Genomic DNA, 21,348 nt, shown 5'->3' with positions numbered 1-21,348 from the left:
CCAGAGGCACATCATCTGACTAAGAGTCAGCAGAGTCCTGGTATCTAGTAGTCCTCCGGGTGCCAGATCTCTGGGACGTATCTGCCTCAGCCGGCTGTGGATCATCAGAAGTGAAGTGTTCACCAGTTAGTGACCCAGAAGCTTGTCTGCTAATAATTCTCACCGAGGTGTGAATCTCTCCACTGGTGGAGGGTGTGAGTGACAACTGTGACGGCTCTTTCATGGGAATGTCCGAGAACCCATTGGAGTTACTCTCCTGGCTGCTTTCCAATTCTGTGCTGCTCCACTGCTTTTACTGCAATGGGAGGGCATAGCATTATCGCATGGCAGGGGGGGCATAAGGATAGGAGACAGGGAACTCATCTGAGGTTGGCGAGATGGATGATTGTGTTGTGGGTCTTCACTTTGAATTCTTGTGCTCACCTCAACTTCAGCACAGAAGCAGTTCTCCTCCTCCTTGGCAACATAGAGGGCTCTCTCCTTGATTGCTGAGAAGATTTGTAGTTTGTCTGTCTGTGCTCTTTCTTTTTTATTGTGAGCCAGTTTGTCCTGCAAAGAGAGATGGGGAGAGTGCAAACACTGCCTGGCAGTGAGTGAGTTCCCAGTGGATGTGTGATGGGAGTGTGAGTGGTGACAAATGAGAAGAGAAACTTACCCTGGCTGCACAGAGATGATCACTCATCTTATTCCGTCACTGGATGTCTATCCTCTTGTGCAGGAAGCTGGCGCTTACCAATGCTGCCACCATCCACCATGCGAGGTTGGTAACCTTGCTGGAAGATACAGGATGCTCCACCCCTTCTCCACTACATGCAGCATTCTGTTGAGTGGTCCTTCAGAAAACCTCGAGCTTGTCATCCTCTTGGCTGGACTTGGAACAAGTGCGCGGGAGGCGCGTAACTGGAGTGGTCCCCTGATTGAAGTGCTCAAGTGATACTGGGGCAGGTGATTCTGAGTCAGTCTGCTACGGGCATGTCATAAAATTTGTGCAAAACCATTTTTTCAGTGGATGCAAAAATGAGCCAAGCAGGCTGCTCACCGCTTTCCACGCCCAAAACGTCACAGTGAAAGAAAGAGAAAATTCCGCCCCAAGTCTTTCTTCATGACTCAGTCTTCTGACATTACCATTGCTGAATTCCCACCATCAGTACATCGATGGTTATCATTAACCAGAAATTGACTGGACCGGGCTTATGGGTATTTTGGCTACAAAAGCATGTCGGAAGCTGGGACACTTATGGAGTGTAATCCGTCTCCCGACTCAAGCATATCTACAATCTACAAAGCGCAAGCCGGGTTGTGATGGAATACACTCGATTTGCCTGGGTAAGTGCAACTCCAACATCATTCAAGAAGCTCAACACCATCCAGGACAAAACAGCTGCTTGATTGACAACCACTCCACCAGTTTAAATATTCTGTCCTCCAGCAATGGAATGTTGTGGTAGCAGTGTGTGGCATTTATTGGATATACTGCAGCAACTGGGGGTGCAATAGTACGGCCTCATTGCGCTCAACTTAGTAATGCGATGAGGCCATTAAATCTCGCGAGAGGCCTCTTGCGAGAGTTAAGATGCTTGGGATGCTGCACAAGATCTAACTAGATCTCGTGAGATGTCGCGATCTGGATCTCACCCTCACTCAGCAGGATCCAGATTTGCAATTTAGCGTGAGCAGTTAGCTTCACTTAAATATGTCAGCGAGGGAGTATCCCATGGGCTGGGATCGAACACCCATGCTTGTGAGACCTCGCCATGGTGCAGGTTAGGACTGGTTTCCACAAACGTGGACCAAGTGTAACGGCACGAGGGAGGTCTCTCAGGCGAACGAAGGCCCCGGGTGATCGGGCTCTGGGCAGGGCACCCTCAATGCCACTTGGGAATCTTGGCACTGCTAGCCTAACACCTTGGTACTGCACCCAAGCACCATGGCACTGCCAGGGTGTCCATGTGGTACTTCCAGGCTGGCAGGGGTGCTGCCATGTTGCCAGGCTGGCATGCCAAGCTGCCCAGGTGCCAGGTTGCCCATGCCAGGAATCAGGCCCAGGGGTGCCCTGCCCTTATGAGGTGCGTTGAGTGGGGGATTCAAGGGCCCCGGATTCGATAAATTGAAGTGTTGGGGGGCTGGAGGCCACTGTGGGGGATCGAGTGATCAGGTCGGCATTTAAAACTAAAGTCAAGTGCGGCCTTGGCGGGGTGTTCCCTGCAGAGGCCCCCCCAAAAGAAAACAAAGTCCCATTTGATAGCGGGTTCGTTCTCAGCGCTGCAGGCTTGCGCCCAAAATGGGACTCATTTTTTTGTTAAATCAGGTCAAAAAATGTCTTTAAAAGCCTTCAAACCTGCAATCTCTCCCAGCGAGAAGAACAAGGACTACAGGGAACACCTGCAAATTCCCCACAAAGTCACATACCATCCTGACTTGGAACTATTGTTATTCCTTCACTGTCACTGGGTGAAAATCCTGGAATTCCCCCCTTAACAACACCCTGGGATGTAGCTACATAAGATAGCAATAATAATAATCTTTTATCGTCACAAATATGATTTCACTGTGAAAAGCCCCTAGTCGCCACATTCCGCCGCCTGTTCGGGTAAGCTGGTACGGGAATTGAACCCGCGCTGCTGGCCTTGTTCTGTCTAGTCCACTGAGCTAAACCAGCCAAGATGGACTGCAGCAGTTCAAGGAGGCAGCTCATCATTATTTCCCAAGGGCAATTAAGGATTAGCGATAAAAGTGGCCTACCCGGTGACACCTGGGTCTTATGAACAAATACAAAATACAGATGAATCTCAGCTTTTTTCTACACCATCTCCAAAGGTAGACCTGATATTACATCTGTCTTTTCTTGCCAAGATTTTATTCTGGTCTATGACTTCAGTTCTAATAGTTTTCATGGGCAAAATTCTCCGGTATCGGCGCGATGCCCGCCGACTGGCGCCCAAAACGGCGCAAATCAGTCGGGCATCGCGCTGCCCCAAAGGTGCGTAATGCTCCGCATCTTTGGGGGCCGAGCCCCAACTTTATGGGGCTAGGCCGGCGGCGGACGAATTTCCGCCCTGCCAGATGGCGGAAAAGGCTTTTGGTGCCCCGCCAGCTGGCGCGGAAATGACATCTCCGGGCGGCGCATGCGCGGGAGCATTAGCGGCTGCTGATGGCATTCCCGCGCATGCGCAGTGGAGGGAGTCTCTTCTGCCTCCGCCATGGTGGAGACCGTGGCGAAGGCAGAAGGAAAAGAGTGCCCCCATGGCACAGGCCCGCCTGCGGATTGGTGGGCCCCGATCGCGGGCCAGGCCACCGTGGGGGCACCCCCCAGGGCCAGATCGCCCCGCGCCCCCCCCAGGACCCCGGAGCCCGCCCGCGCCGCCTTTTCCCGCCGGTAAGGTAGGTGGTTTAATCTACGCCGGCGGGACAGGCATTCCAGCAGCGGGACTTCGGCCCATCCGGGCCTGAGAATCGCGGGGGGGTGCCCGCCAACCGGCGTGACGCGATTCCCGCCCCCGCCGATTATCCGGTGCCGGAGAATTCGGCAACCGGCGGGGGCGGGATTCACGCCAGCCCCCGGCGATTCTCCGACCCGGCGGGGTGTCGGAGAATCTCGCCCCATATTTTTCTGTGGTGGTCTGGCTTTCAGTAGACTGCAAATAGCCTTTGAGGGCCAATTCTAGCAGCTCTGAGAGCCTAGCTTTGGAATGCACCAGCTCGGTATGGGAGGCAGTAGAATGAGTGGCTATCTGACAAACTAACAATAAGGGCACTGGAGTGGCAACAGTGGTAGTACAAATGTTGTCATCCTGAGAGAGGATGGGGCGAGAAATATAGAAAATAGAAGCATTTGTTCCTTCGACCCTGCTCCGCCATTCATTATGATCATGGCGGATCATCAAGTTCAATACCCTGATCCCACCTTCCCTCCATATCCCTTGATCCCTTTAGCTCCAAGAGCTATATCGAATTCCTTCTTGAAATAACACAACGTTTTGGTCTCAACTACTTTCCGTGATAGTGAATTCCACAGATTCACCATTTCTTCTCACCTCAGCCCTAAAAGGTTCACCCCTTATCCTCAAACTATGACCCCTAGTTTTGGACTTCCAAACCATCGGAAACATTATTTCTGAACCAACCCTGTCTAATCCTGTTAGAATTCTATGGGCGGGATTCTCCGACCCCCCGCCGGGTCGGAGAATCGCCGGGGGGGGGGGGGGGGGGGGGGGCGGCGTGAATCCCGCCCCGATGTAGGCTGCCGAATTCTCTGCCGCCGGGGTTTTGGCGGGGGCGGGAATTGCGTCGCGCTGGTCGGCGGCCGCTAGCAGCACCCCCCCGGCGATTCTCCGGCCCACGATGAGCCGAGTGGCCGCCCGTTTTCAGCCGGTCCTGCCAGCGTAAATCATACCAGGTCCGTACTGGCGGGACCTGGCTCTACGGGCGGCTTGCAGAATCCTCGGGGGAGGGGGGGGGCATGTGCGTGGGGGCACTCCTTCCCTCCGCGCCGGCTGCTGTAAACATCCGCCATGGCCCGCGCAGAGAACCCCCCTGCGCATGCGCTGGGCGCCAGCACACGCTGGCACTCCCGCGCATGCGCCAACTCGCGGCGGCCGTCGGGGTCATTTTGGCGCTGGTTGGCGTGGCGCCATGCCCCTCTGCGCCTGCAGGCGCGGCACCAACCCCGCTGGCACCGGCCTAGCCCCTGAAGGTGCGGAGGATTCCGCACCTTCCAGGCGGCCCGATGCCGGAGTGGTTCACGCCACTCCTCGGCGCCGGTACTGCCCACCCCGCCCTATAAGCTTCTATGAGATCCCCGATCATTCTTCTAAACTCCAATGAATATAATCATAACTGACTTAGTCTCTCTTCATACCACAGTCCCACCATCCCAGGAATCAGCCTGGTAAACCTTTGCTGCACTCCCTCCATAGAAATAACACCCTTCCTCAGATAAGGACAGCAAGGTGGCACAGTGGTTAGCACTGCTGCCTCACAGCTCCAGGGACCTGGGTTCAATTCCGGCCTCGAGTGACTGTGTGGAGATTGCTCCCAGTGTCTGTGTGGATTTCCTCTGGGTGCTCTGGTTTCCTCCCACAGTCCAAAGATGTGCAGGTTGTGTGGATTGGCCATGTTAAATTGCCCCTTAGTGTCCAAAAAGATTAGGTGGGGTTACTGGGATGGGGTGGAGGCGTGGGCTTAAGTAGGGTGCTCTTTCCAAGGTGCAGGCTCGATGGGCCGAATGGCCTCCTTCTGCACTGTAAATTCTATGATTCTATGGTAAGGACACCAACACTGCACACAATACTCCAGGTGTGGCCTCATCAATGTCCTATACAACTGCAGTAAAACATCTCTATTCCTATACTCAAAACCTCTTGCTACGAAGGCCAATTTTATTAGTGACACAAAAACAGGACCAAAAAGGTGTGTACAATTTGCTTCATCCCCAAGGAACATTCTCTGTATTTCATTTCAATATAGATTTCTCATGATTGGAATTTCTTTGGAATTATTGTTTCACTGAGGATTAGAAATGTCCTGCAAGCTTGGAAGGTAAACATTCCAATCAAAGTGCACTCAGTAAGTCATTCAAAGCAGAAGGGCCTAAGTTTAAGTATTGTTATGTTGGGTTATCTGAGGTGAAAAGAGGCCCCTCAACTGACTTCCAACCATTTCTCTCTGGACTAAGGAGGGTAAGGTAAGACAAGTGGCGCGATTCAAATAAATGGGAACAAAGTCCCATAGCGAGCGCATTAAGCCGCATGTTTCCTGGCGCTCACAGCACTAAGGAGGAGACTTAATAGAGGCATACAAAATGATCAGGGGGTTAGCTAGGGTGGACAGTGAGAGCCTTCTCCCGCGGATGGAAATGGCTGGCACGAGGGGACATAGCTTTAAACTGAGGGGTAATAGATATAGGACAGAGGTCAGAGGTAGGTTCTTTACGCAAAGAGTGGTGAGGCCGTGGAATGCCCTACCTGCAACAGTAGTGAACTCGCCAACATTGAGGGCATTTAAAAGTTTATTGGATAAGCATATGGATGATAATGGCATAGTGTAGGTTAGATGGCTTTTGTTTCGGTGCAACATCGTGGGCCGAAGGGCCTGTACTGCGCTGTATCGTTCTATGTTCTATGTTCTAAACACTTGGCTATATAACACCACTCACATTAAATAAGGGGCTTCAGCGGGGAAGGTGCAGCCGAGGACCACGTAGCCCCATTTTCTACACTGAGGAGCTCTGCTCGCCAGAACTCCTCAGTACCGCAAAATAAGCGTTCCAATCAATGGGGCCCCCGACGCGACCACCCCCCAAGCCGTTGTGCACTATGGTAGGGTCCCTCCAACATCCACGCAGATCAACCCCCAGCCCAATCGCCAGCACACAAAAAATGCCACCTTGGCAGTGCCAACCTTGCACCCTGGCAGTGTCCCTTGGAGTGCCAGGCTGGCACCCAGGTGGCACTGCCAGGGTGGCAGGCTGGCAATGCTAAGGTACTACCCTGCCCAAAGCGATGCACCTCGGGGCTTCCGATATGCTGCGAGACCCCCACTAGTGCCATTCCATCTGGTCCCCATTTGTGGAGACGAGTGTTGAACAGCACTCGCCCGAGGTCTCTGAAATAAAGGGGATAGATACCAATGCCTCGATTACTTTGGAAATCTGCATCTTCGAGCGAGACTAGCTGTCTCATCTAACATGCAGATTTGCTAAAAAGTGATCCCGTCCACAATGGGTTGGATTTACATCACAACGCCTCCTGAAATTGTGTTAAATCTCACGTGACATTGCAAGCTGGGTAGATCCTGTAAGCGGGGTCTCACGGCTTTATCGGCCACACTGCGCCGCGCCGAGCTACTTTTCGTGTGCAGCTTGGCTGCTGGATCACGCCCAGGGTTTCTACTGATTGACTCCTCCTCGAAGGGCTTGTGTAAATATGCTGGGTTATGTTCCACTGTGGTGCAGCGGCATTCTCACAGATAGGGGGTGAGATTCTCCACTCCCGCGCCGGTTGGGAGAATCGCCTGGGCCGCCAAAATTTCCCGGGACGTCGGTCCGATGCCCTCCCGCGATTCTCCCAAGCGGCGGGAACGGCCCCGGCAAGTTCCGCGGGCCGCAGGCCAGAGAATCGCCGGAGACACCCAAAATGGCGATTCTCCGGCACCCCCGCTATTCTCAGGCCCGGATGGGCCGAGCGGCCAGGCCAAAACGGCGGGTTCCCCCCGGCGCCGTTCACACCTGGTCGCTGCTGTCGGGAACAGCGCGGGAACGCTGGGGGGGGCGGCCTGCGGGGGATCCTGCACAGGGGCTTACCTCAAATGGGCCGAATGGCCTCCTTCTGCACTGTAAATTCTATGAAATGAAATGTGGCATGGCCCGTGATCGGTGCCCACCGATCGTCGGGCCGTCCTCTCTGAAGGAGGACCTCCTTCCTCCCGCGGCCCCGCAAGATTCGTCCGCCATCCTCTTGCGGGGCGGACTCAGAGAGCACGGCAACCACGCATGCGCGGGTGACGCCAGTTATGTGGCGCCGGCCACATCATCTATGCGCTATGCGGCGCCGCCGTTACGCGGCGACAAGGCCTGGCGCGTGGAGATGATGCGGCCCCGATCCTAGTCCATTGTCGGGGCCTGAATCGGTAGGGATCGGGGCCGTTTCGCGCCGTCGTGAACCTCGATGGCGTGGGCACTTCGGCGCGTGAGTGGAGAATCCCGCCCATTGAAAACTGGACCACAATACTGGACATCCCTTGCCTTTATGCATGATTCAGACCCTCTCCAACCCTGCATCTGGTCTGAGGGCAGGTATTCGCAGGAGACAAATCTCTGCTTCCAATCCATGTTCACCAGCTTGAGCCATGTGGGGCATACCAGTGCACAAGAGTTCCACTAGCAGCAGCCTCAGCTCAGGCATTTAAAAAAAATGTTGCTTACATTGTACACACATTGTTACACCCCTGAGGAGTGAGGGTCCTCCCTCAGTGCAGTTGATTTGTAGAGAAGAAGTTTACTATGTGACTGCACATACCTCTCGCCTCAGGAAGCAGTGGACTGTGATAATAACAAATCCTTGGACGGAGTCAAAAACAGCAAACAGTATTTGAAACAAAATCGATCGCCTGTCGGTCATCGCCAGAACAGCTGACATCCAGGTCAGTGCCAGCAACGGGAGAACAACGCATGAGCTCCACAGAGATGCCCTGGAGGAACAGAGAAGAATGGCAGCCTTAATTAAAATGGTAAATGTGATAAATTATATTCAGTATAGACGCAGTTACCAGTTCATAATTTAGAAGCATGAGATTCGAATTGTTTTTTTAAATGTCATGCCGTGTTCTTAATTTAAACAGCAGATTAACCAAGACTTTCAAACTAGGATTCTGAGGCTAGCAGTTCTGCAAGGTGATTCAAAAGGTCACTGAGGTCATCAGATTGCTGTGTTTGTTGACTTTCTGGTTCATTATTTCTGTTGCTGCCAATATTAATGAAGAATATGTTCCGCAATTACATGATTTCCTTCAAGTAGATGCAGTCTTTCAGAAATTGGCATGGCCCCCTCACACTGTAAGAGTGCAACTGTATTTCCACAGGTCCTCAGTAATATTTGTAGTTCCCTGACAGTGTGTCAATATTATAGAAGTCTCTGAGGATGTTTCATTATTTCCAAGGATCCCTTACAGCTTTGTCAATATTATGAGATTTCCTGTGGTATGACAATATTAACAGTGGTCCCTCACAGTGAGTAAATACAGGAGGTCCCTAGGGAATGTGTTTATATTACCAGAGGGTCCCTGAATCTTTTGTTATGCCCTTGACGTAGCATAAGCTGCTTCCTTGATATGCACTCTGACAAAGGAAGGTTCAGACTTGGAGATAGCTTCAACACGTTTATTGAACTATTAACAATTCTCCTACTTGGATTCGACGCTACTGTTAATCCTGCTATAGCTACTCAGACTGACTAACCAGTCTGCTACAATCCACGTGGTGGGAGTGATGTGTTTCAATCAACCCTGTGTCTGTACTCACTGAGAGTCTCCACTGGAAAGAGGAAGATCATGTGTGCAGTGTCCTTATATATGGGTTGGCGTAATGCCCTCCTGTGGTAGTGTCACCTCTGTGTGTATCGTGACTGCCCATTGGTCGTGTCCTATCTTACTGACCTATTGGTTGACTGTCTGCATGTCATGTCTCTGGTGTTCCCCCTAGTGTCTAGCTGGGTGTAGTGTATGTACACTAACCCTTTGTGTACTTACAGTGATGTATATCACCACACTTCACAGTGCGTAAATAATACAGGAGGTCCCTAGGGAATGTATTGATATTACCAGAGGGTCCCTGAGAGTGTTACTACTGGGAGGCGTCCTGAGAATGTGCTGTTATTAGCAAGGAGTCACTGTGAATGATATCAGAACCACTGTTACAGATTAGGGTTGTGCACTTATCATGGATTGAAATTTCCCTGACTAAAACAGCCTATTTCCACAACAGTGCCTGTATCCATCCCTCCCTCTGCAGTCTTCTGCTGCTAACACTTTTTGTTATCTCCAGACTTGCCTATTCTATCACACTTTCAGCCAACCTCACTAACTTATTTTTCTCCTTTAAGACTCTTCTTAAACCCTACACCTTCGACCAGATTTTTGATCATCTTTCCTAATATCTCCTTATTGTGGCTTGCTGTCATATTTTGTTTGATAATACCTTTCTAAATTGTTTTGGGACACTTTGTTTAAGTGAAAGACACAATATAAATACTTTCTAAAGCTCCATGAAGTCTGGACAAATGTTTCTCTCCGAACAATCTCACTGCAATTATACACTTGCTTCAGCCAATTTTCAAGGTGTAATTTAAATATGAAAGTGTTGTGAAGATTAAGCGTAATGTTCACAGTTGTGCAGTGTGAAAGCACAAACTGCCAACATGGTAAGCTTCTCTGTGATGTCTTAAGAATGGGCTTAAGAAATCTGACATGCTCCAAAACTTTCTCCAATGCAGCAAATACATCTTAATCTTTCTGTGATAGTGCTGTTACATATTCTAGGCTGTAATATGAACCCACAGAACCAGTGGATAAGTATTAATTTTCATGGGCAAGGATATAGTAGACTTTTGTGGTCCTGGGACCAACTGACCATGTATCATTGTGCGAAGTGTCAGGTTAGTTCAGTAGGTAAAATTCTGAACTTCGGTTCAAAATGTCACGGAGTGGAATTTTACAGCCCAACTGCAGTGGGGGCAGGACCGGAAAATGCAGCAAGCTGTAGATTGACTTCGGCAGAACCGGAAAATCCCACTGATGGGAGGGGTCATAAAGTGCCACCATGGATTCAAATCCCACTACAGGGGCGAGATTCTCCGACCCCCCCGCCGGGTCGGCGAATCGCCGAGGGCTGGCGTGAATCCCGCCCCCGCCGGTTGCCGAAGTCGCCGGCACCGGATATTCGGCGGGGGCGGGAATCGCGCCGTGCCGGTTGGCGGGCCCCCCCGCTCGATTCTCCGGCCCGGATGGGTCGAAGTCCAGCCGCTAAAATGCCTGTCCCGCCGGCGTAAATTAAACCACCTACCTTACTGGCGGGATAAGGCGGCACGGGCGGGCTCCGGGGTCCTGGGGGGGGCGCGGGGCGATCTGGCCCCGGGGGGTGCCCCCACGGTGGCCTGGCCCGCAATCGGGGCCCACCGATCCGCGGGCGGGCCTGTGCCGTGGGGGCACTCTTTCCCTTCCGCCTCCGCCACGGTCTCCACCATGGCGGAGGCGGAAGAGACTCCCTCCACTGCGCATGCGCGGGAATGCCGTCAGCGGCCGCTGACGCTCCCGCGCATGCGCCGCCCGGAGATGTAATTTCCACGCCAGCTGGCGGGGCGGAAATTCGTCCGGCGCCGACCTAGTCCCTCAAGGTTGGGGCTCGGCCCCCAAAGATGCGGAGCATTCCGCACCTTTGGGGCGGCGCGATGCCCGTCTGATTTGCGCCGTTTTGGGTGCTAGTCGGTGGACATCGCGCCGTTTCCGGAGAATTTTGCCCCAGAGCTTAAGTCTATAATACAGATTAGGACCTCAGTGCAGTATGGTGAGAACACTGCATTATCGGAAGTGCTCTCTTTCAAATGAAATGCTAAGTGAGCTATTGTCTGCTTGTCCAGGTGGACGTATGCTATTGTCTGGCACAAAAGAACAGTGAGTTATGCTGGTGTCCTAGCTAACGTTCCTTACTCAATCAGTATCATTGAGCAAATTTAACTGGTAATTTATCTCATTTGTTTTTATGTGGCTTTGCTATTTACGACTGGCAAATTGCCTACATAAAAATGACTATAATTCAATTGTTGGGTCTGTGACCTCCGGGTAGGCATCATCAGTCATGACCGCAGTGGATAACCGCAGTTGCCAAGGAGCCAACCCCTGACCCGGAGAAGTGCCTAGAAGGTGTCGGGAACCATTGAGTGTGCCAGAATGAAGCCGCCGTGCACGCTGCCTGGGTACCGGCTGCAAACATGGATGATGTTGCACCCCAGCTGCACATTCACGGAGTGGAACTATTTTCGGCTTGTGAAGACCACTCCCTCCGCACTCTGCCCTCTACATCGCACCCCTGGCCCATCAGTGCCCGGCACCCATCCTTGTCGGCAGGGGTACAGTGGCTGGTGCTGTCCATGCCAGCGGTATGCCCTACGGTCCCCGTATGGCGCCCTCCTGTAGGGGCTACCATGGGCATTGCCCTTGGGTGGGCTGCGTGATGCTCCACCGACGGGTGGTGCCCGGCCGTGGGTGGGTGGTGCAAGGAGGTATTGGAGTGGGTGGAAGGAGGGGTTAGGGATGGGGTTGCACCCATATAGCTGGTGTTGCCCTATGACGAAAGAGAAAATGCTGGAAAATCTCAGCAAGTCTGGCAGCATCTGTAGGGAGAGAAAAGAGCTAACGTTTCGAGTCCGATAACTCTTTGTCAAAGCTTTGAAACGTTAACTCTCTTCTCTCCCTACAGATGCTGCCAGATTTGCTGAGATTTTCCAGCATTTTCTCTTTCAGCTTTGACAAAGAGTCATTGGACTCGAAACGTTAGCTCTTTGGTTAGCTCTGGTTGGCAACCTGTAACTAGTGGGGTCCCTCAAGGATCAGTGTTGGGCCCGCAGTTGTTCACATTTTACATAGATGATTTGGAGTTGGGGACCAAGTGCAATGTGTCAAAGTTTGCAGATGACACTAAGATGAGTGGAAAAGCATAAAAGTGCAGAGGATACCGGAAGTCTGCAGAAGGATTTGGATAGGTTAGGTGAATGGGCTAGGGTCTGGCAGATGGAATTCAATGTTGCCAAGTGTGAGGCTATCCATTTTGGGAGGAGTAACAGCAGAATGGATTATTATTTAAACGGTAAGATGTTAAAACATGCTGCTGTGCAGAGGGACCTGGGTGTGCTGGTGCACGAGTCGCAAAAAGTTGATGTGCAGGTGCAACAGGTGATTAAGAAGGCTAATCGAATTTTGTCTTTCATTGCTAGAGGGATGGAGTTCAAGACGAGGGAGGTTATGCTGCAATTATATAAGGTGTTGGTGAGGCCACATCTGGAGTATTGTGTTCAGTTTTGGTCTCCTTACCTGAGAAAGGACATATTGGCACTAGAGGGAGTGCAGAGGAGATTCACGAGGTTGATCCCAGAGTTGAGGGGATTAGATTATGACGAGAGGTTGAGTAGACTGGGACTGTACTCATTGGAGTTTAGAAGGATGCGGGGGGATCTTATTGAAACATATAAAATTATGAAGGGAATAGATAGGATAGATGCGGGCAGGTTGTTTTCACTGGTTGGGGAAAGCAGAACTAGGGGGCATAGCCTCAAAATAAGGGGAAGTAGATTTAGGACCGAGTTTAGGAGGAACTTCTTCACCCAAAGGGTTGTGAATCTCTGGAATTCCTTGCCCAGTGAAGCAGTTGAGGCTCCTTATTTAAACGTTTTTAAGAAAAAGATAGATACCTTTCTAAAGAATAAAGGGATTCGGGGATATGGTGCACGGGCGGGAGAGTGGAGCTGAGTCCACAAAGATCAGCCATGATCTCATTGAATGGTGGAGCAGGCTCGAGGGGCCAGATGGCCTACTCCTGTTCCTAGTTCTTATGTTTTCTCTCCCGACACATGCTGCCAGGCTTGCTGAGATTTTCCAGCATTTTCTCTTTCGTTTCAGCTTCCAGCATCTGCAGTAATTTGCTTTTATCCAGTGGTGTTGCCCTCTGGTGGGCGGTCAGTGGGGTGTGCAGCAAGGTGACTACCCTGCAGGCTACGGCAACGACGGTCCTAGTCTGGATATCCCATCCTGGAGGAGTCACCCCGAGACAGCCCATCCCCTGGTGACTCCCCGCTACTACCCCTTTGGATTTCGGCGGCAGCGGTGCGCAGGGGCCTTCTTGGAGGTGAGTAGTGTATTTAAAAACCTTACCTTTACAGGAGCAGCCCTTTGGATTTCGGCGGCAGCGGTGCGCAGGGGCCTTCTGGGAGTTGAGTAGTGAGTTTAAAAGCTCTTACCTTTACAGGAGCAGCCCTTTGGATTTCGGCGGCAGCGGTGCGCAGGGGCCTTCTTAGAGGTGAGTAGTGTATTTAAAAACCTTACCTTTACAGGAGCAGCCCTTTGGATTTCGGCGGCAGCGGTGCGCAGGGGCCTTCTGGGAGGTGAGTAGTGAGTTTAAAAGCTCTTACCTTTACAGGAGCAGCCCTTTGGATTTCGGCGGCAGCGGCCTTCTTGGAGGCGAGTAGTGTATTTAAAAACCTTACCTTTACAGGAGCAGCCCTTTGGATTTCGGCGGACAGCGGTGCGCAGGGGCCTTCTTGGAGGTGAGTAGTGTATTTAAAAAGCCTTGCCTGGTCCCGTGTCTGTTCTTCTTTTCTGTTTTATTTGTTTTTATATGAGGCGGGAACCGGAAGTTCGACCTCTGGCAAGTCCCCCCCCCCCTCCCCCAAACCAATAAATTCTGGTGGAGAGGAAACCCGAGACACTACACGTGTAGTGTCTCCCACCCGCCCTCCTCCTCTAACCTAATAATAAGACCCATTGGTGTAAGGTAAGTGCCATATTATATTATTATTATATTATTAGCATTGTGCAGGTCAAGGTTCGGAGGTGGAGGAGCAGCCTCTGTCAGCGAGAGAACCTGAGAATATCTCAGACACTCAGAAGGTAAGAAGGCAAGTAAGTGATTTTTACTTATTTTTACTTTTATACCTTTTTTCAAATTGTGTGTGTCGGGGTGACATCACAGAAAAGCTGTGGCCAGAGTGGCTGGTTGGGATTCTAACCTAAATTTTTAAAAAAAATTTGAGTATTTGGGAACTAATTAAACATCATAACTTAATTATAATTTAGAGGATATCGGAGAGTATTATAGTTAGCTATCGCATTTCTATTAGAAATCTAGTGCTAGGAAACAGATGGTTGACAGTAACTTTGCAATTTTTAAAAAAAGTATTTAAAAAAAAGACAAATTTTAATTTTAATTAATTGACGCAATGTCAGTTAGAGGGGTGCTGTGCTCTGACTGTGAGATGTGGCAGGTCCGGGAGGCTTCCAGCGTCCCGGATGGCTTCATCTGCAGAAAGTGCACCCAACTGCAGCTCCTCACAGACCGCATGGTTCGGTTGGAGCAGCAATTGGATGCACTTAGGAGCATGCAGGTGGCGGAAAGCGTCATAGATCGCATTTATGTAAATGTGGTCACACCCAAGGTGCAGGCAGAGAAATGGGTGACCACCAGAAAGGGCAGGCAGTCAGTGCAGGAATCCCCTGTGGTTGTCCCCCTCTCAAACAGTACCCCTTTGGATACTGTCGGGGGGGATAGCCTATCAGGGGAAAACAGCAGCAGCCAGAGCAGTGGCACCACGGCTGGCTCTGATGTTCAGAAGGGAGGGTCAAAGCGCAGAAGAGTAATAGTAATAGGGGACTCTATAGTCAGGGGCACAGATAGGCGCTTCTGTGGACGTGAAAGAGACTCCAGGATGGTATGTTGCCTCCCTGGTGCCAGGGTCCAGGATGTCTCCGAACGGGTAGAGGGAATCCTGAAGGGGGAGGGCAAACAGGCAGAGGTCGTTGTACATATTGGTACTAACGACATAGGCAGGAAGGGGCATGAGGTCCTGCAGCAGGAGTTCAGGGAGCTAGGCAGAAAGTTAAAAGACAGGACCTCGAGGGTTGTAATCTTGGGATTACTCCCTGTGCCACGTGCCAGTGAGGCTAGAAATAGGAAGATAGAGCAGACAAACACGTGGCTAAACAGCTGGTGTAGGAGGGAGGGTTTCCGTTATCTGGACCACTGGAAGCTCTTCCGGGGCAGGTGTGACCTGTATAAGATGGACGGGTTGCATCTAAACCGGAGAGGCATAAATATCCTGGCCGCGAGGTTTGCTAGTGTCACGCGGGAGGGTTTAAACTAGTATGGCAGGGGGGTGGGCACGGGAGCAATAGGTCAGAAGGTGAGAGCATTGAGGGAGAACTAGGGAATAGGGACAGTGTGGCTCTGAGGCAGAGCAGACGGGGAGGAGTTGCTGAACACAGCGGGTCTGGTGGCCTGAAGTGCATATGTTTTAATGCAAGGAGCATTACGGGTAAGGCAGATGAACTTAGAGCTTGGATTACTACTTGGAACTATGATGTTGTTGCCATTTCAGAGACCTGGTTGAGGGAAGGGCAGGATTGGCAGCTAAACGTTCCAGGATTTAGATGTTTCAGGCGGGATAGAGGGGGATGTAAAAGGGGAGGCGGAGTTGCGCTCCTTGTTCGGGAGAATATCACAGCTATACTGCGAGAGGACACCTCAGAGGGCAGTGAGGCTATATGGGTAGAGATCAGGAATAAGAAGGGTGCAGTCACAATGTTGGGGGTATACTACAGGCCTCCCAACAGCCAGCGGGAGATAGAGGAGCAGATAGGTAGACAGATTTTGGAAAAGAGTAAAAACAACAGGGTTGTGGTGATGGGAGACTTCAACTTCCCCAATATTGACTGGGACTCACTTAGTGTCAGGGGCTTAGACGGGGCGGAGTTTGTAAGGAGCATCCAGGAGGGCTTCTTAAAACAATATGTAAACAGTCCAACTAGGGAAGGGGCGGTACTGGACCTGGTATTGGGGAATGAGCCCGGCCAGGTGGTAGATGTTTCAGTAGGGGAGCATTTCGGTAACAGTGACCACAATTCAGTAAGTTTTAAAGTACTGGTGGACAAGGATAAGAGTGGTCCGAGGATGAATGTGCTAAATTGGGGGAAGGCTAATTATAACAATATTAGGCGGGAACTGAAGAACATAGATTGGGGGCGGATGTTTGAGGGCAAATCAACATCTGACATGTGGGAGGCTTTCAAGTGTCAGTTGAAAGGAATACAGGACAGGCATGTTCCTGTGAGGAAGAAAGATAAATACGGCAATTTTCGGGAACCTTGGATGATGAGTGATATTGTCGGCCTCGTCAAAAAGAAAAAGGAGGCATTTGTCAGGGCTAAAAGGCTGGGAACAGACGAAGCCTGTGTGGCATATAAGGAAAGTAGGAAGGAACTTAAGCAAGGAGTCAGGAGGGCTAGAAGGGGTCATGAAAAGTCATTGGCAAATAGGGTTAAGGAAAATCCCAAGGCTTTTTACACGTACATAAAAAGCAAGAGGGTAGCCAGGAAAAGGGTTGGCCCACTGAAGGATAGGCAAGGGAATCTATGTGTGGAGCCAGAGGAAATGGGCGAGGTACTAAATGAATACTTTGCATCAGTATTCACCAAAGAGAAGGAATTGGTAGATGTTGAGTCTGGAGAAGGGGGTGTAGATAGCCTGGGTCACATTGTGATCCAAAAAGACGAGGTGTTGGGTGTCTTAAAAAATATTAAGGTAGATAAGTCCCCAGGGCCTGATGGGATCTACCCCAGAATACTGAAGGAGGCTGGAGAGGAAATTGCTGAGGCCTTGACAGAAATCTTTGGATCCTCGCTGTCTTCAGGGGATGTCCCGGAGGACTGGAGAATAGCCAATGTTGTTCCTCTGTTTAAGAAGGGTAGCAAGGATAATCCCGGGAACTACAGGCCGGTGAGCCTTACTTCAGTGGTAGGGAAATTACTGGAGAGAATTCTTCGAGACAGGATCTACTCCCATTTGGAAGCAAATGGACGTATTAGTGAGAGGCAGCACGGTTTTGTGAAGGGGGGGTCGTGTCTCACTAACTTGATAAGAGTTTTTCGAGGAGGTCACTAAGATGATTGATGCAGGTAGGGCAGTAGATGTTGTCTATATGGACTTCAGTAAGGCCTTTGACAAGGTCCCTCATGGTAGACTAGTACAAAAGGTGAAGTCACACGGGATCAGGGGTGAACTGGCAAGGTGGATACAGAACTGGCTAGGCCATAGAAGGCAGAGGGTAGCAATGGAGGGATGCTTTTCTAATTGGAGGGCTGTGACCAGTGGTGTTCCACAGGGATCAGTGTTGGGACCTTTGCTGTTTGTAGTATATATAAATGATTTGGAGGAAAATGTAACTGGTCTGATTAGTAAGTTTGCAGACGACACAAAGGTTGGTGGAATTGCGGATAGCGATGAGGACTGTCTGAGGATACAGCAGGATTTAGATTGTCTGGAGACTTGGGCGGAGAGATGGCAGATGGAGTTTAATCCGGACAAATGTGAGGTAATGCATTTTGGAAGGGCTAATGCAGGTAGGGAATATACAGTGAATGGTAGAACCCTCAAGAGTATTGAAAGTCAAAGAGATCTAGGAGTACAGGTCCACAGGTCATTGAAAGGGGCAACACAGGTGGAGAAGGTAGTCAAGAAGGCATACGGCATGCTTACCTTCATTGGCCGGGGCACTGAGTATAAGAATTGGCAAGTCATGTTGCAGCTGTATAGAACCTTAGTTAGGCCACACTTGGAGTATAGTGTTCAATTCTGGTCGCCACACTACCAGAAGGATGTGGAGACTTTAGAGAGGGTGCAGAAGAGATTTACCAGAATGTTGCCTGGTATGGAGGGCATAAGCTATGAGGAGCGATTGAATAAACTCGGTTTGTTCTCACTGGAACGAAGGAGGTTGAGGGGCGACCTGATAGAGGTATACAAAATTATGAGGGGCATAGACAGAGTGGATAGTCAGAGGCTTTTCCCCAGGGTAGAGGGGTCAATTACTAGGGGGCATAGGTTTAAGGTGAGAGGGGCAAGGTTTAGAGTAGATGTACGAGGCAAGTTTTTTACGCAGAGGGTAGTGGGTGCCTGGAACTCACTACCGGAGGAGGTAGTGGAAGCAGGGACGATAGGGACATTTAAGGGGCATCTTGACAAATATATGAATAGGATGGGAATAGAAGGATACGGACCCAGGAAGTGTAGAAGATTGTAGTTTAGTCGGGCAGTATGGTCGGCACGGGCTTGGAGGGCCGAAGGGCCTGTTCCTCTGCTGTACATTTCTTTGTTCTTTGTTACCCCCGGTCCTATTAGGCATCCCTCCCCGCCTCCACCACCAGCCATGCCAGAGGCAGAACCGGTAGCCCCATGGTCACGCCTCTGGGAACATGGCCTACCTCCACCCCCTCCCTCAGCAGCCACTGCGTCTGTTTCCCAATTTTTAAAACCACAAGGGAACCTCTCCATAGATAATTGCCCCTGACACAGGTTGAGCTTTGCAGGAGCCCCGGAGAATACTGGGATGGGCCCATGAATGATATGCCAACGGCGTTTACTGTACGTGCGGCATAGAATGCATTCATGCGCTATCAAGGCACCGGAGGATGGCATTCTGTTTGGCACCAAGCGCAGCTTTGATTTTCGGCTGACAGGCGATTCTCTACCCGATCGCGTTTTCCGATTCCGCTGTGGGCCAAAGGAGAATCCCACTCATTATTCTACAGCCAGAACTTGTGTTGATCCAAGAGAAAGTAATTTCTGTGTTAAATTTAGTAGGAGTGCTATTTTCTGTTTGTTTGAGGCATTTCCAAGCGCGGAGGCAGAAATAACAACTTCAAACTGTTGCTTAAAGAAAGCATAGTTTACCATGTGTCTTGAAATGGTCAGGCTTCTTGAGACCTCCCATCTTCTGATCAGTCTTCACTGTAGATTTTTTCTGAATTGTAGCTTCTGGTTTGCTTCTTCAATCTCCAATGCTATTCTAACCTAATCTAACTGTAGTTGCTTATCAGGAACAGACTCCTGGTATCACGTGGTGTTCTTTGTGTTGCTTATTTCAGGATGGTTGGCTTGGTGTTCACAAATACCACAAAATAGCTTTAACTTAAACAAAGCTATGATTTTATTTACACTACTGAACTGGGATTCGACACATAGTCCTTAAGAATACACAATTGATCAATAACATCTAACTACACTCGTCTACTGCTAATCTCCCTACTGGTATAAACTATAATCTAACCTTAGTTGCACTATCTGCTCTTCTGACCTTTGCTAGCTGACTCCTGCATACACTCCTCCCGTAAGGCCAAGCATCACTGCCTTATATAGCTGTAACTGTGGCTACTCTCGACACTACATTAATCCTTGCAATGCTGATAGTTATAATATCACAATACTCACTGAATGAATGAGATGTCTTACAATGGAAGCAATGAAGTGGTATAATGGTAATATCACTGGACAAGTAATCCAGGGGTTCAGTCTAATGTTCTGGGGATACAGGTTCAAATCCTACCATGACAGCTGGTCAAATTTGAATTCAGTTAATTTTGGATCATAAAACTGGTCTCAGTAATGGTGACCATGAAACTATCATTGATTCTTGGAAAAACCCATTTGGTTCACAAACGTCCCTTTAGGGAAGGATATCCGCCATCCTTAACTGGTCAGGCCGACATGTGACTCCAGATCTACAGTAATGTGGTTGACTCTAAACTACCCTCTGGAATAACCCAGTAAGCCACTCAGTTCAAGGGCAATTAGGGATGGACAACAAATGTTGGCCTTGCCGGTGGCGCTCACATCACATGAAAGAATAAATTCAAAAAAGTCTCAAGAGCAAGAGGAGGCTGGAAAAGGAAGGATATATACAAGGTGTGCAAATACCTTGAATGTCTATTGCTTAGTAATCAGACATTTGAATGGAAATTTTTTATTGAATTAGTAATTAGTGTGAGAGGCCCAATTGCCCCCTAGAAATAAAGTATAAAAGCGGGTAATCAAAAGGGAAAAACAGTTTGGATAGAATCCAAGTGGATCTATGCTGCCTCCAATTAACATTTTGCTCTCAAGAGAATAGAAGAAACTGACACTCTCACCCTGCTTCATTAGCCCTTTTGTCTATTTGAAACCGGCAAACTATCTCATCTGCTATAGATCCTATGTCTTTCCTGTCTATCTAACTCACATATCATAACTAAATTGATGGTTCTTAATAAACTGCTTTAAACCACCACTTGTGCCCTTGACCTCCTTTTCAGTAATCTGTAACTCCTGGACTAGTGGCAGATGAAGTTCAATGCAGAGGAGTGTAAGGTGATTCATTTTGGCAGGACAAATATGGGCAGTATAAACTAAAGGGAGAAACTGTAAAGGAGGTGCAGGAACAGAGTGACCTTGGTGTATGGGTACGTAAGTAATTGAGGATGACAGGGCAGTTTGAAAGAACAGTCAAAAAAGTGTATAATGTCTTATATTTTATTGTAAGAAGTCTTACAACACCAGGTTAAAGTTCAACAGGTTTGTTTCGATGTCACTAGCTTTCGGAGCGCTGCTCCTTCCTCAGGTGAATGAAGAGGTATGTTCCAGAAACATATATGTAGACAGATTCAAAGATTATTAATAGGGGCATTGATTACAAGAGGGAAGAGGCTATATTGAACTTGTATAAGGCACTAGATGGATCTCATCTAGAGCACTGTGTCTAATTCTGGGTGCCATATTGAGGAAGGATGTGAAGGCATTTGAAAGATTGCGAACAGGGCAAGATGGCATCCTGCCACTCCCTCTGGTGCCTGGGCATTGCCAGCCTGGCAGTGCCACATGGGCACCCTGGCGGTGCCTCCTTAGCACTGCCTCGGTGGCACTTCCAAGGTGCCCAAATGCCAGATTAGCACTGTTAGATATTGGGCCTGTGTGGGCCTTACCAGATGGAGGGTGAGGGGGGGGTGAGGAGATGTTCCCAGGGACCTCCTTGAGATTGGGGGGTGGTTGAAAATGGGTGGGGGGAGCTGAGTTGGGAACGGTGGAGGGAGAGATCCGGACAGCCAAACAAAATGGTGCCCTGATCTGTGAGGAGCCTTTCCTGCTGGGCGTGCTAGCAGGAAGTGACTCTAAGTATGGCCTCAGTGGAGAGAAACTCTCCGAGGCCGGAAAAAATCGACAAAGTGCCATTGAATAGCAGGATGTCCCTCGGCACTGAGAAACACTAAACGCGCCCAAAACTG

General features: G+C 49.9%; 1 protein-coding gene across 8 annotated transcripts in view; it reads right to left on the bottom strand.

Annotated features, from left to right (window-relative positions):
• LOC140418616 (adhesion G protein-coupled receptor B2-like) overlaps positions 1-21,348 on the bottom strand; it is a 1,340,408-nt gene that overhangs the window by 102,798 nt on the left and 1,216,262 nt on the right. For all 8 annotated transcript variants that reach the window (XM_072502156.1, XM_072502149.1, XM_072502159.1 and 5 more), the window contains one exon: positions 8,016-8,187. In XM_072502156.1, coding sequence (XP_072358257.1) covers positions 8,016-8,187 — 172 coding nt within the window. The remainder of the gene's footprint in view (positions 1-8,015; positions 8,188-21,348) is intronic.

Source organism: Scyliorhinus torazame, chromosome 1, assembly GCF_047496885.1.
Source record: "Scyliorhinus torazame isolate Kashiwa2021f chromosome 1, sScyTor2.1, whole genome shotgun sequence".
Classification (NCBI taxonomy): Eukaryota; Metazoa; Chordata; class Chondrichthyes; order Carcharhiniformes; family Scyliorhinidae; genus Scyliorhinus; species Scyliorhinus torazame.
Note: the sequence above shows the minus strand (reverse complement) of the source record. Positions and strands in the feature narration are given on the sequence as shown.